Source organism: Strongylocentrotus purpuratus, unplaced genomic scaffold (assembly GCF_000002235.5).
Source record: "Strongylocentrotus purpuratus isolate Spur 01 unplaced genomic scaffold, Spur_5.0 spur5_scaffold_11, whole genome shotgun sequence".
NCBI lineage: Eukaryota > Metazoa > Echinodermata > Echinoidea > Camarodonta > Strongylocentrotidae > Strongylocentrotus > Strongylocentrotus purpuratus.
In genome coordinates, this window is record NW_022145596.1 from 6,881,012 (window position 1) to 6,899,801 (window position 18,790).

At 37.5% G+C, this 18,790-nt stretch overlaps 2 protein-coding genes across 2 annotated transcripts; both read right to left on the reverse strand.

Moving 5' to 3' along the window:
• Window positions 1-4,367: 4,367 nt before the first annotated feature.
• LOC115922185 (la-related protein 1-like) lies at window positions 4,368-14,046 on the reverse strand. The gene is made up of 11 exons (XM_030980493.1): window positions 13,853-14,046; window positions 12,728-12,927; window positions 12,118-12,245; window positions 11,527-11,749; window positions 10,736-10,949; window positions 9,940-10,112; window positions 9,204-9,316; window positions 8,432-8,577; window positions 7,635-7,889; window positions 6,648-6,775; window positions 4,368-6,113 (listed from the first exon to the last, which is right to left on the reverse strand). The coding sequence occupies exons 2-11, from the start codon at window positions 12,842-12,844 to the stop codon at window positions 5,949-5,951; spliced, it is 1,662 nt and encodes a 553-aa protein (XP_030836353.1). The 5' UTR covers window positions 12,845-12,927; window positions 13,853-14,046; the 3' UTR covers window positions 4,368-5,948.
• Window positions 14,047-15,438: 1,392 nt separating this feature from the next.
• Window positions 15,439-18,710, reverse strand: LOC115922358 (la-related protein 1-like). The gene is made up of 5 exons (XM_030981262.1): window positions 18,664-18,710; window positions 18,022-18,320; window positions 16,936-17,227; window positions 16,508-16,562; window positions 15,439-15,657 (listed from the first exon to the last, which is right to left on the reverse strand). Exons 1-5 carry the CDS (start codon window positions 18,708-18,710, stop codon window positions 15,454-15,456), a joined length of 897 nt encoding a protein of 298 aa, XP_030837122.1. The 3' UTR covers window positions 15,439-15,453.
• Window positions 18,711-18,790: the final 80 nt, after the last annotated feature.

The following is an 18,790-nucleotide window of genomic DNA, read 5'->3' on the forward strand; positions in this document are numbered from 1 at the left end:
TATTTCCCACCATATACATCATAACAAGATAAAATAGTGCTTAGAAAGGTTTTAGAACTTTTTTTTTGTCAAGTATATATTTTTTTTTTTCTCAAGATAAATGTATGAAGAAATGGGGTGGAAGCAAGTACTAAAAGTGAATTTGCATTCAAATACAACAGCAAACAGAAAAAAGTGCACTCATATACGAAAATAACTACCTACATGAATTTAGGAAGTTTTAGCAACCGATATAAACAAAAGAATTAAAATCTGGGAGAATGGCAAATTACAGATACAAGATAACATTTTGATGAGTAGTACACAAGGATGAAAATGGATGGTGGAAAAAGAAACATGAGGAGCTTCATCTCTTAGAAACACTTCACCATGACCCTGGTTTAAGATGTAATTTGTAAAATCTATGAGAAAGGCACAAACAGAAAACATTTTTTAAATTTTTATTGGAATATTAGCCAACCAGAAATATCAATCCCCTTAAAACAAGTTCAACTGGAAACTTCCATTGGCTAGCTGCACTCAAAGCCACTACTAGGAAAAAAAACATTCTAAAATAACTTTCTTTTTACAGCAATATTCACAATGATGTGAGCATTGCATGTTGAGAAGTCTTTAATAGAAGCAATGTGCTTGGTGCGATGTCCGGAGCAGAAATTTTAGTCCGGATCATTCAGATCTCAAGACTTACATGTAGCAGCGAGTGACAAAATCACGCATTCACACAGATAGCAAAAACTGAAAATAAAAATTAAAAATCAAAAACATGAAGATGGCACCTAAAACAATGAATATACAAATTGAAATGAAACTCTTCTTTTTTTAAATATAGTTAGTAAAGTTTGATATAAATGAATGCTCTTTTAAAAGAGTTTTTTTCCCTTCAAATTATCCTTGAATTAAAATCCCACATCTCAATAATGATGGGCAATATGTTAAAAAATCTGAATAAAATGTTCCAGAGAAATCAATTTTTTTTTTTGGTGGAGTGTATGAAATGTGATTGCATCAATCAAATCAACAATTGCATAAGAACATCAGTCCTTCAGATGTTTGCATCTAACGAGAGAAAATTTGTTCCAAACTGGAGATTATACTTCTAATACGCTGAAGTGATTAGTCCATGAGAATCAAATATTACTGAATAAGTCGCGAATACCATGTAACATGCCTTATCATAGTTGTCATCAAGTTTCTTGCCTTGACAACCTTACACTCGGGTAACATATATGTGTGTATAAGCTGCCACAGATACAATGTACCAGTGTAATATCCAATTTCACCATTGCACAGTATAAAATATGAATATGCATGAAAGCGGAAGGAGAACATGTGACAGAAAATTAAACCATACACAAAGTCCAAACAAGGTATCCAAGTAAATGGTAAATTAACAGACAGATCATGATCTACAGTAGAAATAGAAACAAGGAATTAATTTATATGAATTGATAAACACACCCATCAATATCACATTACTCATAATTATATACGTATATCAATGTCTAGTCTCTTTTTTTATTTATATTCCTACAAACTTATTTTTTTTTTGCTTGCAAATTTATTTTTGTTCTTTTTTTTCTATTGTTTTAACTACACATGCTTTTCAATAGTGCATAAAAGACAACTCACTTTTATTTTTAATGCAATTAAATTCTTTGAACAAACAACATGTGATAAATTTTTTCTTGAAAAATATATTCCCCATACATGATAAAGAATTTAAAATGTTCAACGGATGAGAAAAAAACCCACAACTATACTATAATAGTAATACTCCAGTCAAAAAGATATTGTAATATCACCAAAAGAAATCACAGTAAAATCACCACCAGAAAAAGCATTATTTACAGAAAAAATACAAGTCTTGTTATAGGAAGATGTAAAAAGTTCAAAATACTTCTGTAAGAATTCAATATATAATCATGCAAGGCAAATGTTCATACATCACTCCATTGTGTTTTTTTTTCATATTTTTTTCTCTCTCCCTATTTGGATAAAATACTGTCAAATATTTCGCAACTACATGTATACTAACAAGCCAATGCAGGAATTCAAACATCAACATATTTTTCTAAAAGAATAATTACATAATTTAGTCATTCTGCAGTATATACACTATGCACATTACATTTCAAATCATCTTTTTCTCTTTTTTTCCCCTTCTTTTCATTCCCCTCAAACCATTAAAGATCTTGCATCATTTAAAACACTATAACTAAATGGACAAACTGTCCTGCTTTCAAAAAAAGTCTATTCCTTTATATTTGCACCCTTATTTAACAGGAACAAAATAAAACTAAGGGCTTGTTGCACTAGTATCAACTTCATTTTAAACGTCCCCAATAGAAATTTTGATCGCATTTATTTAACAATCTTTAGTATAAGCAGGAACACATATGGATAAAAGTTATAAGAAAAAAATCCAAACAAACCTCCCTTTACATTTTTTTTCCCCCATATGATTCTTCTCAGAAGCCTTGCCAATAAAAAACATGTTTTAAAACAATTTTTGAAAAGCACATCTGCTTTTAACGGTTATCACTGTTTTCATTAAAAAAAAGTGATTTCAACATTTTATCTTCCCTTGTTTACCTTGAAGGAAAAAAAGAAGAAAACAAACTCCCGGAGCCAGCATTTTTCATTCTATATTCCTGACCATAACAAACTCTATAGCATAATACTTTGTGAAGGTGAATATAGCTTGTAATTTAAAAATAAAAATAAATATGCTTTCTTGCAGTTTCATTAAGAAAAACATATATTTTAGACATTATTGTATGCTGTCCTCAAATAAAACATAGAATCTAGCTCCCAAACCCAATTAAAATTTCTAATCATTCATAAATCTATGAATCTAATCAATACCTTAAAAAAAATGTAATTGCTTGATATTTATGATCTATTCATCTTGCACATTTTGCAAAAAAAAGGACCCTCAAACCAAGTACTTTCCGTGTCAACACATAAGATATGCCTCATGAATACACACCACTAACTAATAAAAGCTTGAGCAAGAAAATGCCATAAAAATTGCAAATACCATGAAAATGAAATGAGTGTTTTATATGAGAACTCAAATAGTTTGTAAAGCTAGAAACTACAAAAAATATTGTAATAAAATTGATCGAGGGAATGTTTATAACTTGATAGAACGTTTCAAGACGGTTATGTGATGGCTAATCTAATTCCACACAGTGGACATAAACAAGTACATCTTGGTGGCATTTTAACTAAAATTGTCCTATTATAATATCTCTTTTTATATGCGTATAAATTCCTAAGTATTTACATTCACACCAAAAGAAGTCTTCAATCTAACCGAGACCTAAAATAAGAGAAAGGGTAAATAAAATGATGCCTCCGACACCACCTTTATTAGCGGCATAAAAGAGAGGGAATTTTTTTCTTTATTTTACTCCTGTTTTTTCCTTCCAAAAATGATATATTTTAAGCATGAAATAAAATGTTATATACTGCTATCAGTATCATGAAAGGGCTCATAAACAAATTTAGAAAATGAGACACAGTATGATTATTAGAGAAATTATATTTAAATATCTGAAATCATATTATTAATGACCTTGATGAATGTTCTGGAGGACTAATCACAGCATCTCTTGGTAGCTCTTTTCAACAACAAAAATTCTTATTGCTGACATATAGCTTTTAAATATATAGCAAAATTACTGCTTTTGGATTTCATCCCATTTTAATAATAAGTTCTCATTGTATTCCTAGAATTGCTTAATAACATCTGACAGCAACACATTCTGTGCTGGAAAAAATCTTTAAATTACATACCTTCTCAGTAGTTTCATTAACAAAACAAAAAAACGACAAAAAAAATCCTCTTTAACTAAAGTCTGCTACAGAATTCCTGTGGCTTAACGAGCCATTTCCCATCTTAGCATAATTTGGACTGCAGCCATGCACTATAACAATGAATTACATAACTGCCGAGTAGATATAAACAAGCAAAACTAATGTAAACTTAACAAGAATTGCAGCATAATAAGGGTCCAAGTACATAATATATATTGACAGGACGATGCCCAGGACGAAACGAATATATTTACTTATATTTATGCTTTGTAAGTACTTTTTTTGTTCTCTTCTGGTAGGTTGTCACTAAACTAGTGAGGGGGGGGGGGGGGGGTTTGGAGTTACCATCTAACATAATCTAGGCCAAGTTAACCTGAGAATTTGATCAAATCACTAAAGAAAGGGAATTGAGTGAATTTCTGGAGTCTGCTTTAATAAAGGTTATTCACATTTACCACTGTGCACTGTGGCAGTTTACCGCAGGGGTTTTATTCTTCACATTTTTGTATCTCATAACACTTTTAAGTGAGTACGCGGAGGACCAGTTCCTTTTTTCATCCCCACCTAAAATTCAAGTGTAACACAAAAAACTGCCAGGGTAAACCACCACGGTTCAGCGGAGCATATACGAACAAGCCTGAAGTGGCTATGTCCTACGAGAATTACTGAGCCTTGAATCCATTTTTCTTAAACCCTGGTACGAAATCAAACTCAGGCGGATAGATCAGAGATTTATCTGAAAAACCGCCAAACACAAACATTTATTGCTGTTGGAAAACTAGATTTATAATACAACTTCAAATATAACATCTTACCATTTTTTTTCCTTGTCAAATCAGAAAAGTTTCTGAAGCGGGTACATGATATACTTTGACTCCAATATGGGGCGATGTAAGGGTATGATCTACCTTTGGCAAAAGTTCATTTTCAAGCGTTCCAAGGATTCATTAGAATGAGCAGGGTACTCATTCCATCATAATGGTTTTGCTTGTAATAATCAGATAGGATCTAAGCTACCTACACAGCTATGCAAAGAGGGTCAAAGAACTCACAGGGAAATATCTATCCGATTGGCATGTCTAACTAATCTCTCTGTCTCTGTGATAGCTACACACACAGACAGAAACATGGACGCTACAAGCTAGTCGCAAGCTATTGAGCAGAAGGGCTAACGCAGAGAATCAGGGCATTGTTCACGAATCCATCATAAGCACACCGATATCCCATTGAAACACTATTAAAACACGCATTTAAATGGGATATCGGGAAACTTGTACTTTCAACGGTTTCGTCAGACTCTACCCAGGTTTCATCGTGGGTAAGATCTGTGCTGTATTGCTATGCATGGGGAATCTTCTTTTTAGCACATATTCACACTCTGCCCACTAAGATACATTATCTGGGATGTCTACACAAACTTAAGTGAATGACTACGAGCGAATAGGCAACTGCTGAAGTCGAGGTGAGGAGAAGATCAGTTGCCTTCATGCTATGATGATGGTAGCCTTCTGCTTCATGGTGATGCCTTACTACTCGGTGTAGCCATGTATTGATTTCATGGCAGCATAAGACTCTCTGGCCAGCAAACATGCAAGGACCCATCAGCGCCAAATTGTCTTCATATTCGGTGGCGTAGAAACTGAATTCCTGTGATTGACCCCAGAATATCCACTTTTCACTTTGTATCACAATGGAGTTCTTACCACTTAGAAATAACTTGTCTTCATGAGAAGTCCAGAGTTGAAGACGGCAAGTATGTAACCAGTCCTGGTATTGAACCGTGAAGCTCAAACTTCATGCCAACTAGATGACTCCACTTAGTATCTGTTCCTGTTCACAAACATGCCATAGATATTGCTAACAAGATCAGTTTTGATGATTTGGAACACTGCACGCTCACTGGTCTGTTCCTGTTCACAAACATGCCATAGATATTGCTAACAAGATCAGTTTTGATGATTTGGAACACTGCATGCTAACTGGCTTATTAAATCACCAACGGCAATACTGACACCAAATCCCTCAATGGCTACATTGCTGTCCAGACGATTGATTCCATGGCGGGTACCACTGCGGTGTGACAGTGTGCTAGTACCAAATGAAGCGAATGAATTGCGTGATATTATTCATTCCTCCGAACCCCCGACAGCACCTGAACCCCCGACGGCACCCTGGGCCTCCAGAGTGCTCTGTTGTTGATCTGATGTAGATTGTTGCCTGCTGCGGCTGGGTCTGGACTTCTTGGCATCCCCAGACGGCCCACCAGACTTCTTGTTCTCACTGATAGAGGGCTGCAAAAGACAAGACAAAACAAGAACCGTTCACGTATCAATTCAAATATGTAACATCAAACAATTTGAAAAATTGACTGTTTGTCTGTAACCATTTTATTTTATTTTTTATCTTTCTTGCTCAAACATTTACTGATCCAGCCCAGTTTGACAAAATAATAATCTAATATGACATTCCACTTTAACCTAAATTGTCTACCTAAATACTATTGGCAACCTATACATCCTATACAATATTAACATTTTTCTTCGATTTGAAATGAGAATCTAGGGGGTGAGGGCGAAACGGTAAAAGACACATAAATGTAGGATTTGACAAAATGAGCAATTATCCAGGTTGTCCTGCTGAGTCAGACAGAAAATTGCAATTAAAGATCAGGGACCCGTTTCACAAAGCCTTTTTTCAATGACAAATGACAAAAATCAGTGACAAATCTGTTGACAACTAATCAGAAGCAAGGATTTCAGTAGCTTTTAACAAAAACTGTCATTTGTCACTGATGACAAGTTATGTGAAACAGGTCCCAGACGTACCTCCACTCGGAAGTCCTCTAGTCCCCTGTACTTCTTGAGTGCCTCATCCAACTCGGGCAAGGTGGTCAGCTCTCTCAATCGGGAGTACTTCAGATAGGCCCAGAACTTCTCCAGGCCGTACAGTTGTCCTGTAGAGAAAGGGTACATGACACAATAAACTAATAACCATGCGAATCATACTTTGTCCATTACAGGTTCCACCTCTTCTCTTTTCAATAGTTGCTTTCCAATGCAAAGTCATTAGTTCAATTCCTCAACAACAAACAGTTCCTATTTTGATAATGAAAAGGAGCATCAGTCGAATTTCCTGGCACATGGAATATATTCCCCTGGAGTCTTTCATCTTTCATTTCAAGAATTTTTGAATTCGGTATTGAACTTGGTGATTTACGGATAGTGATGGCCTCCAGTTACTTGTCAACAATCCACAACACAAAGGCAGCGAGATCTATAATTGATTTCTACAACATACATAGCAAAGTTATCACTACCAAAGGCCAGACTGAACCAATTATATAACCCCAATATAAAGGACACTTTTCCAACAAACTCTCATCTAACATGGTCATTTTGCTGGGCCCATTTCTGTGTTTTCTCGTAGCCTAAGGTAAGTTGTACCAAGGTTCAATATGTTCCGATAATTTTCATTGCTCCTTCTACACCGGGGGGAGGGGGGGTGTTTCACAAAGACTAAGATCGACTTTAAGTTGGATTTAACTATGGCAGGCCATTAATGCCACAATTTTCTCTCACCATTTACTGGCATTGCTCTCACAATGGACATACAAAAAATAGGTCACAATCTACAGAATTTACATTTTTTGATAATTCATTATTGAGGGAAAAATATTATCTAAAGATCATAATTGAGAGACCAATGGTGAGAGCAACCAGTAACATGAACAGCCTGCCATAGTTAAGTCCAACTTAAAGTCGATCTTAGTCTTTGTGAAACACCTACCAGCATGGTAACAGGTTAAAACCTACCTGACTCAAAGTCCCTTAACGTCTCCAGCTGGAAGTCCTGGTAGATGTCTGGTCTAAACTTGACCTCCAGACCATAGCTGAAGTACCTGAAGAGGCACTCCAGTCCGTAGCGGTAGCCTTGCTTGGCGTCCTCCACGGCAAGGTTCTTGAACTCATCGTACATCTTCTTGTTGAAGTTGGTACGGAGGAAGAAGGACCAGAAACGGAAGAGGGTGTTCATCTCCTGCGACTTGCCAACGCCAAGCTTCTTGCGGTCTAAAGAGGAGTAGGGAAATATTCAATCAAGACTTTTAGGAACATTTTTTAAATTTTTTATTTTGTACTGCCCTGCGACTGAATCCCAACTTTAAAAACTTCTTGTCTTCTGAAGAGGGACAAAGAAAAGCTTAATCACTATTCAAAGAGATGAAAGTGAGAACCTGTACACATTTTATGAGAAATCATGTATGCACTGAATTAAAATAACAAATAGGAATTTCGAAAATAGAGCAGTTATGTCTCACAGTTTTTCAGGCCTTGTCATCCAATCTATAAAATGTTGGTTATACCAAGACCCCCAAGACAAAAAGAATTTACAAAATATTTTTACATTAACAATATGACTGAGACTTCTTTATCACAATGACAAGATACAGTCAAACCTGTCTACAAAGACCACTTATCTACAACAATCACTTTTTGTGTTTCCCTTGGGCGGTCGCTATAGACAGGTTTGACTGTCTTAATAAACGATTGTGGTTAGGAAGCACAAGACTAGAGCCAAGAAGATTGAAATGTCTGGGCAAAAGTGAGCATACCTTTGAGACACTTTTGATGGAACTTGTGGTAGGCATGCTGAGTAAAGTTGTTATCCTTGAGAAGCTCGTGGGAAGGATGCTCAAACTTAGGGAAGCTCTGTGGAGTACCATAGCTGGTGCTGATTGGTGCACCCTCAGATGGTGAACTGAAAAGGCATAAAAATGGAAAATATAAATTCAGCATCGATCAATAATATATATAACAATGCAGACTGAAGTTGAAACTAGAAACAGGTGTTTGTATAATCCAATGATAATTGAGAGTTTTACCAAAGCAATCTGATCAAGAATGCTCATAGTAACTGAAGACTCAAGGAAAGATGGTACAAACATGATACTTGAACAGCTCTGGTAGGCATCCAAATTTCTCCTAACATTTTCTTTCTTCAGGGGCATATTATTTTAATTTTTGTAGAGAACCCTTGTTCAGACAGTGAATGAATGACTGACACACCTGGGCCCTGTCTTACAAAGAATTATGATCTATGAAAATCAATCGCAAGTGTGCAGTCTCCTATCTTTTATGTACATGGTTGCGATTGATAATTTAAGACAGGGCCCAGAACTAAATGACATCGTCAGTGGTTAAGACTTCGTAAGGTGATTAACATTTGCACTGACAATAGTCACTCCAGGTTTTATTTAATCAAAGATCAAAGTTTAAGCTTGTGTCATGATTGGGTCTTAGCTACGGTTTTGGGTTAAAGTTTGGTCTAAGTTGAAGTTAGGAGATGGTCATCTGGTAACTATGGGATCAAGATCAAGATCTTACCTGGTGGATGTATGTCTTGACCTAGCTATATGTTCTCTTGAATCCAGCACCCAACCAACATGGCTCTCTATAGGTGGGTCCTCACTGTGCTTGGTCTTGCGTTTCCTTGGAGTCTGTTGTTGCAAAGAAAATCAGTACAAAATAGAGTTGATTGCAAAAGAATAGGTGCCCATTAATGTGGAACAGCATCAAAATGTGGTCGCTAGACTGGAAATGAAAATAGTTTTATAAGAACCTCATTTATAAAGAAGAGTTGACTGGCAATTAAAGCATTTGGTAATATCATGAAACCATGTTTAGATTCAGACAGGGCAAAATGTAATAAAAATCTTATATTTTAAGATGACTAAAACTGTATGCCCATTAGTACCTGTGTACGCAAGTTATCACAAAGTTATTTTGAGTTGTTAATTGTTATATAACATCAGCCAGCCAAATATAAACCAAACTGTGAAAACTGAAAGTAAAAACTTCCTGAATAAAGGAAACATGGATACATACAGATGAAACAACATTGCAGGTGAGCAACAAATGTGGTCTGGACTAAGTTCTCACATTTCATGGAATGCCTGATTAATTTTTCTCATTACTCAGCAACGACACATTTTTCCTCAGTATCATTTGAAGACGCTTTTCATGTATAAACCTATAAATAGTGTAAATAATTGTCTTGGATTCTGAATTTGTTATCATTACCATAACTAAACCTTCCGTTTATACTGGTCAGTAATCTCACCTTGTTATCGATGGGTTTGGTCTCCTTCATGACCGGGTAGAACCTAGGTGACATCTGAGCCTTACCCCTAGGGGTGCGTGGTGTCCTCATGGCCTCACGCAGGTGGGGGCCTTCTGGGACCGCTGTGGGTAGTGACCTCGCTACCATCGAGGAATCGGCCTTCACTGAACGCACTGGGGGTTATGATAAAAACAGATAATCCATTCATAACCATATAACTGAACTACATGCACATAAGTAATATAAGAATACATCATGATGTACAATTCTGCTCCCGCAATTTGAATTGATACCTGAAGCCTCAGGTCACAAATGCCATTGCAAACTGCTACGAACGCCATACGAACGATTTTCAGACCATGGAAAAACGGAGATTTGTACCGTTCGGTTCGTACAAACCTTTGTGACTGTAGCTTTACTAAAACACAAATCTTGTTGAGGTGCTTGGCACATACATGGATAAGAACTGAATTATGCAACGAATGGAAATATCTTCTGCAAACTGAGTCACTTAACACATGACAAGGTTGTTAATATGACAATGCGTCTCCAACGTCAAAGAAGAATTAATTGTTTATAAAAGTATGGTATATGAAGATCTTTGCCCATGTGCTATTACTGGATAAGGATGAATTTCCAGAAAGTAGCTAACTTGAAGCCCACAGGCTAATAAGAAACCAATGATTTTGATGGCAAAGTGTTTGCATTTTAGACATTCACATCACAAGTGCTCCAAGAGAATGACAACCTTAATAACTCCCATCTAGAAAAATCATCTAGAAAAAGCCACACCCACCTGCGCTCTTCTGGATGGGGATGCCCCCTTCCTCTCCCTCTTGGGCAGAGGTACCTTCCTCCGGGATGCCCTCTGGGGGCGGGGCAGGGGGTATCACCTGCCTGGTGTGGGGCTTCTCTGGTGTCAGGCAGGAGAACTCTTCATTGGTGATGGTCTGGATTTTGCTGAAAGCCGTATGGGGGGCACCGGCCGCTGCCATCAGTGCCAAGTCATACTGTACACAAGATTAAAGAGAAGGTTGAGTAATGGAAATGGCTTTTTTTCTTCTTCTTTTTTTTTCTTCTTCACAGAATCAATTTCCATACAGACTTTCAAGACAAAGAAACAATCTCTGCTATTCATTTTTAAGAGAGGAGCTTATTGCCTCTTGAGAACTACAATGGCATTAATGCAAGTGATATAACATACAGCTAATGCTCTTCTGGCCCTCAACAGATGGTATGCAAGGAAAGATGACAAGATTAAGTTGGCAGGAATGACTAATGGAATACTTAGTCCCATATGTGTGCTTTTGTGTTTGAGATTTGTTTAGTGTATGTGACTAAATACAGAGCCATAACAGACAGGTGGCCAGAAGAAGGGCATTACACAGAAGTTGCCCCCTTTCTGCATGCCTATCAACTCTCCACAGCAATTTTCTACGCTCTTAAATCAAGGTTTTCACCCAAAAAAATTTAACGTTTATAGTAATGGTTTGAAGGCCTAAAAATAAGATTAATTCTTTCCAAGACATGTATATTAGCATCTAGCTATGCTTCTGAATCTACACAGACAAGAGTAATTTCTCCTACCTTGAGCATTTCTTCATCGTCGTCCCATAGATCCATCTCATAGTAGTAGAGTCCATCGTTGATGACCTTGGCCAGGTTGGCGGTCATCTTGGAGCGGGAGACGTGGTACCCGGTCCTGTCCCCTCCCGGATGCTTCTTGAGACAGGGTGGAGTCTGGGTCACGATGATGATCTTGTTGAGGTCATTGTCCGAGATCTCGTAGTCCTCGTCATCGTCGTCAGACCTGCGATGATACAATGTCAAACATTTTGAGGGTTCAGTGACACAAAGATGTAACTCCATATTTTGCCAAAAATGAGAATTAGATATCAAAATGTTCGGAAAATGTGGGCTTTCCAGGAAACACAAAGACTTAACTCCACCAAACACCCAATCTTGTCATCAGTGACAAATGACAAATTTTGTTATAAGCTCGTGAAATCCTTGCTTCTGGTTGGTTATCAGCAGATTTGTCACTGAATTTTGTCACTTGTCATTGAAAAAAGGCTTTGTGAAACGCCCCCCAGGTGGCTTCCTCATTAACGCCTACATGAATGAGAGAATGCAGATGTCAATGGGTTAAAGGTAAGCTGTAATAAATTGGATCCTCACCATTCAGAGAAAGTGTTTTTCCTGCCGGTGATCTCGGTGAGCTCCTCGTCAAACTGGAAGTCTAGCTCCTCCGCGGCTCCTTCAAAACGTTCCTGCTGAGATTCTGTTTGAGGCGATGATGCGACCTTCTGCAATACAAGATGGGAGTTAAGATGTGGCAATTAGATGGGATAATACCTTGCACTCCTAGTGAAACAGTAACAAAATTAATTATTGAATGCGGGAGGCGCGATAGCTCAGTTGGTAGAACAGTGGTCTCGTAATCCGGTGACCCGGGTTTGAAACAAAGGCGATGCGCTAGTGCCCTTTGGTAAGGCATTAATCCTCATTACCAGGTCCCCCGGAGAGGACCTAAAGCCGTCAGCCGTCTGGCTGCTAACTAACGAGCATTTGTGCTTTCTTAGCAGTCAGGTAAAATAACCAACCACCATTTGAATTTGAAGTCATATGCTCATCAAGAACATAGTTATGATTTATTTTACGTGTCACTGAGTGGAAATACACTTGAACTGAACTGAACTGAACTGAACTGAATTGAACTGAACTGAACTGAACTGAACTGAACTGAACTGAACTGAACTGAACTGAATTGAAGGACCAATGATCATACCTTATCCTTTGGAGTTGGGGCTTTATGCCTTCTCTTGACCTCTGTCCAGTTTCCTGGTTCTTTCTCTGGTAGGCTGGTGGACAGTCCTGGGGTCATGGGTACCCTCATGCTGGACATCCCTTGACCGGTGGCCTCCCTCTCGGAACTCCTCTCACTGGACTGAATGTTCTCAACAGGTGTAGGGGACACAGGTGCAGATTCTGATATTTACATTCATGGGGTAGAGGGAGATTTTAATTAGTAAAGGTGTCAACAAGTTTTAAATGGATAATCAGAAACACCTAAATAAGTGAGTTTAAAGATAAACTTGAGTTCTGGTAATGCAATCGAATTGTGAAGGAAAAGGTGTGGAATGGATCAGAAAAGTTAATCATATAGCATGTAAGTAATGGTGTGTAATGCAAGGTTCTGGAGTCATCAAAATCATCTTAAATTTGGCAGAGTCTTGGTAAAGTAACAATCACTTACACAGAAAGATGTATATGGGACAACACACATAGTGTCGGGGCTAGTACTACCCTGATTTCCTTATCTTTCTATGCTCATTACTCAGCCAGTATACATTTCCTTCCAAAATTGTTTGGCACATGACATTTATTTGTAATCTTGAACATTCAGTGTAAGTTTCGTTAGATTCTGTGAGAATTCATTTTCTTTTTTTTACCAGAACTCAAGTTTATCTTCAATTTCTCTAGACATGACTAAATATTTACAATATGCAGATTCTAAAATTGCAATTGCTGGATGAAACAATGTTTTGCATACAAAGGGTGTCAAGAAACATGTAGTGATAATCAGAATTTCATAAAAATCTCAGCAAATGGGATTTGTTTACTCTAGAAGTTAATGCTTTATCAAATAAAATATTTAAAGGAACATGATATCGATGAAGGTTTTTTTTTTAAAGGCAAAACAATGATTTCTAGTTTTAGGACGCGTCTAATCGTGACTTTATCCAACCCTTCACATTGTCACATTTTTCATTGCATCTTTAGACTGTCTTTGTGAGTAGAACTATATCACACATTAAAAAATGACAATGCGAAACATGCCATATAAATGCATGAGCATTAACAACAATAATAATGATAATGATAATTAGAAAACTTAGCAAATTGTACCCACCTGTGTCGTTATTGTACGAGGTGTAAGGGTAGGGTTTGCCAGGGATGAATTCGGGGCTGTCGTAGGAGAGCTCAATCTTGGTGGGTGTGCCAGGGTCATTTATGACCCACTGTGTAGGGGTGAGCTTGCAGCGTACCTTTGACTTGTCAGATGATAACTCCACCTCGGTGCTGTCATTCAGAGCCTAGGTTGGGAGAGATATCAGTACAAATTTATGTATGTCAAATTTATATAGGAAACATATATATTAATAATAATATTCCGCCATATATATAGCGCCAAATTCAGCGATCCAACAATGTGTCTAAGCGCTTTACAAATATATTATTACCCCGGTCATCCGATTCAGGCTTCCCCACACACAATGTATGCACATTCTCCACTCCCTGGGGAGCATTCTGGCCAGTCGCTATTTTACAAGCACACACTTGCTCATCTAACCACATTAACTTTCGCATCCTACCGGGTACCCATTTAACACCTGGGTGGAGAGTGGCAAAGATAGATTAACGTCTTGCAAAAGGACATTAGTGCTGCGTATACTTTGCAAACAAATGTTGCCTCTTGTTTAGGAGCACACCACAAAAAAAATGTGTGTGTGGGGGTGGGGGAGGGGTGGGGGAGGGGATGCAAGTGATGTACTCAATCCAAAACAGCAAGGTTCTCGCCTAACTTCTCATTTGAAGTTGGGATGCCACGTTCACCTTTTGTTGGTTATGTACAGTGAGTGGGTTGCACACTGTATGTATGAACTCATACAAAGTTCTCTTTTCGGAGGATATTTAGCTGTCAGCCAAAGAGAGAACTACAGTGTGAGTCAAAAAAAGTTTACACCTAGAAAATTGCTAATTATTAAAAAAATCATCGATGAACACTACACTGTTATATGTCTTATGAAAGAGTGTTTTATCCCAAATCATTTGGTACCATTTCGTGTGGTATGTGATTACGCTTGGATGAACAGGAGACATTGTTTGCAAGAGTGCAAAAATCGAATTGCGCCAAAGTTGCCTATGTGATGTTTGAATAAAACAATTTGGATTTGGGTATTAATTCGGTCTTTGCAGATCCAAATAACACCCCTAACAAAATTAATCATGCCACACATATCAAATATCGAATATCAAATATCAACGAACATTTGTGCGCGTGTGTGTGGGTGTGTGTGACTTTGCCCTTTGCAAAAAACATATGCTATGCAATTCATTTGATACATTCAATCCATTCTCTCACTCCGCTAATCCCAACATAATACATACTGAAAGCATCACTTTGGCGCAAGTCGATTTTTGCACTCTCGCAAACAATGCCTCTTGTTCATCCAAGCGTGAACACATATCACACAAAAATGGTACCAAATGATTTGGGATAAAACACTCTTTCATAAGATGTATAATAATTTACTGTTCATAGATGATTTTAAAAATAATTAGCAATTTTCGAGGTGTAAACTTTTTTTTGACTCGCACTGTATTTGGTTGCCCTGAAGCATGACTGGCAGACAATGGCACCTGAGTAATCACTTATTTGGCACAAGTCGTACAAGTCATGAAAATTACAAATGTCTAATTGTCTACAATAAGAGAACAATGAAGATTTCTTCAGCATAAAGAAAAAGAAACCTGTGGATTAATTCTTGTATCAATTCTCATCCTAGTTACATGTACATCTCCTATTCTAGACAAGTAATCGTCATCTGTTGGATAAAAACTTACCGTGGTGATGACGCCAACATCACTAGTCAGAGCCTTGACTCGATGGAAACTGGCGATGAGACTGAGAGGGAGGTAGCCCTCGGTATCCATCTGAACAGTGAGAAAAAGATGGAGATATGGAATTAATACAGGAGTATGCATGTATGTCTTTAATACAGCAACAAGTCAGAGCTTGAACTTCATACTCATACTTCATACAGTTAACCTGCTTTAGTGACCACCTGTCTACAAAGACCACATTTTTTTGTTTGAATCATACATTGAATCATCATCATACATTAAATAATGTACTAAATGAACATGTACATGAAGACCACCTGCCTATAAAGATCACTTTTCTTGTCTCCCATGTGTGGTCTTTATAGACAGGTTTCAATGTAGCAATACCTTATTCAAGTGAATGCTTTTAAATGCAACTCCTGAAGGACCATAACCTACTGGTAGTAACTACCCATCCCAATCTGGTAATATAATAACCACACATCAATGCTCCATACTATTATGGCTTTGTGAAATTTACCACGGTTAACCACCGCTTTACCACGGTTGTTTTAACCAAACTTTAGTATACTGCACTTCACATTTTTATATCTTAATAATTATGACATTTGCTGGGCACAGCTGCTTTTTTTCACTGCACTTGCCATTCACTTAGTACACATAAAACTGACATGGTTTATCACAGCATGTGAAAGCCTTTAGGTGTTTTCTTTTAATAATAATAATACAGACATTTATAACGAGCAACAGTGCTCAAGGCACTTACAATGAGCTACATAATGTCTGTTTTTTTAGAACAGAAGGATCCCCTGAAGTATTTCCTTATGGATTAGTTATTCAAATTTGGGCTAGTCAACCCCTGCTCTAGTTTTTTAATATATTAAATTTTCAATCGTCTTTTTCTTTCCTCCCTCTCTGCAAAATAGCAAGTACACATTACCTTTTTCCTCAGGAATAAATCCTTCACAAGATTATCTACGCTGAAGTAGTATTCACTGTAAAATAAAACACAGGAAGGAAAAAATGTGATTAAGAACAAGAGACGTTCATTTTTTCTAAATATAATTTTAAACAGGACATGGTTAAGATTCGCAAATTGAACAGTGCCTTTTATGATGTCGACATGTATTTTGTTTTATTTTGTGTCCAAAAATAAGGAAAAGTGGGAGCATTACAAAAATTGCTTTTCTTTTTGAACGTGTTCTCTGTAATTATGAAGGAACACATTTAAGCTAGAAGACACATGAAAATCTATGTCTCTTCAATTATTAATTTCATAGCCATGAAAACAATTCAACGATCTGATAGATAAATGAACAATTTAGAGTGTTCCTCAATGACATGAATGTACAAGACTCCATAACTTACATTTGCTTTTTGACATAGTCTTTGAGAGTGCCTTCATCCAGGGAGAATGATGGAGATGTCGAGGCGGCGCTAGGGGTAAACACCGGTGTGGAGCCATCGTAGAATACAGGATTGTTGTACTGAGGTGTCACAAACTGTGGAGTTTCAAAGTCTGCGTCCCCTCCCGCACCAGGAGTGCCGGTGCCTGCAGGGACTCCATTGCCGGTGCCGGTGTCAGCTCCTGCGGCTTCAGCGCTGCCCAGGTCATAGTACTGTGGCACAAATTCTTGGAATAATTCAGAATCTGGAGATGCTGGGAAGTGAAGGAAAAGAAAAGATGTTGCTTCACACTGAATACCAGAATTTCTAGTTTACCTGGTAACAATGGCTTAAATAACATAATAATAATTTAAATAATTCATAATAAAGTAAAATGACTAGAATGATTTATATGGATGATCATATACAAGTATTGCATCTCCTTTTATCTCAGTCTTTAAGATAAAGTTGAGTTCTGGTCATGCGAATGCATTGTGAAAGAAACGTTGTGGAATTGATCAGGAAAGGTTGATCATCTAGCATATAAGTATTGGTGTGTACTGCAAAGTTCTGAAATATTCAAAATGATAAGAAATTTGGCCCACTCTTGGTTAAGTAACAAGCACTGTACACAGAAAGATGTATATGGGACTACACAAACATGTGGCATTAAAATCTGACCTGATTTTTTATGTTACTTGCCATATTACACTAACAAATTATTTTTCACCTCTTCCCAGAACTCAACCTTCTCTCTAAAACAGACATGAACAATTTCAAAAACTTGTGAAAAAACCCTTTCACAATGATAAATTCCTCTCTTCAAATTGTTTTGCCTGATGCAGTATAGAAGACTTTTAAAGTCTGTTGATTCATCCAATGAGCCTAAAAGTGTCACATGTTTTTCTTCATAATAAGGCCTCAATAAAAAGGCCAACAAAGCCTAGAACACAGATAGAGCCTTTACTCGGACAATAACCTTGAAAGTGGCATACTTGAGTATATCAAACAAAACATGTTAATCAATAAGTCCCAGTATAAAAAAGCTAATTGCATGCATGAACTCACTTTGTTCGTTGTTATTTGTTACTGGGACATCCACGTTGTTGCTCTGCCAGTAGCCACCGGAGTACCCACCACGCCCTCGTCCTCCTCTTCCGCCCCTACCTCTACCCCTGCCTCTGCCCCGGTAGCTGCGCTGGTTCTGCCAACTCCGGCTGTCGGCGCTGGATGCACTCGGGCTGCGACTCCTCTCGTCCTTGGGAGGTGCAAAGCCAGCGGCTGTCAGGAAAATCAAAGGAAGAGAGAAGTTTTTTTTGAGAAATTGAAATGCTGTACAAGGTAGAATCACAAGGTACTGTAAATCTCTGTGTATAAGACGCACCCCTATTTTGGCGGCAGGGGAAAACAAAAAAAGGTGCGTCTTATACACGGAGATTTACGGTAGTATACAGAGTTTTGATATTCATAGCTTCTGTGGTCAGTGAATTCATAGTCCTCTTTAACACATCTAGAAATAACATTTTGGTACATTCTCAACACTCTTCATCACAATTCTAAAACTTATTTGACCACCATATACATGGCTCTCAACAACCAAGATGAAAATAAAGATCCACAGAATTTCAATCTCAGCTAGAAGTGAGAATGCCACGTGAATAAGAAAACAGGAGAATAAAGCAATACTTGCACTACCTTATATCGACATACATCGTCCTTATCCTATGGAGTAACGTCCAGAGAATGTTTGGGTACATTCTATTCTGTTATCTTCAAATTATACACTATTGAGAATTGCTTGTAATGGGCTCATAAACAAAACAAAAGATTAGTATTT

Excerpts from the sequence above, each read along its gene's own strand:
- LOC115922185 (XM_030980493.1), bottom strand. The coding sequence starts at position 12,844 with ATGTCCAGCATGAGGGTACCCATGACCCCAGGACTGTCCACCAGCCTA. Across the intron at positions 11,750-12,117 it reads AAAAACACTTTCTCTGAATG|GTCTGACGACGATGACGAGG; the intron begins GTGAGGATCCAA and ends GTATCATCGCAG. Across the intron at positions 7,890-8,431 it reads CCATCAAAAGTGTCTCAAAG|ACCGCAAGAAGCTTGGCGTT; the intron begins GTATGCTCACTT and ends ACTCCTCTTTAG.
- LOC115922358 (XM_030981262.1), bottom strand. The coding sequence starts at position 18,710 with ATGTACCCAAACATTCTCTGGACGTTACTCCATAGGATAAGGACGAT. Across the intron at positions 17,228-18,021 it reads AACAAATAACAACGAACAAA|CATCTCCAGATTCTGAATTA; the intron begins GTGAGTTCATGC and ends TTCACTTCCCAG. Across the intron at positions 15,658-16,507 it reads ATTTATTCCTGAGGAAAAAG|ATGGATACCGAGGGCTACCT; the intron begins GTAATGTGTACT and ends CTCACTGTTCAG.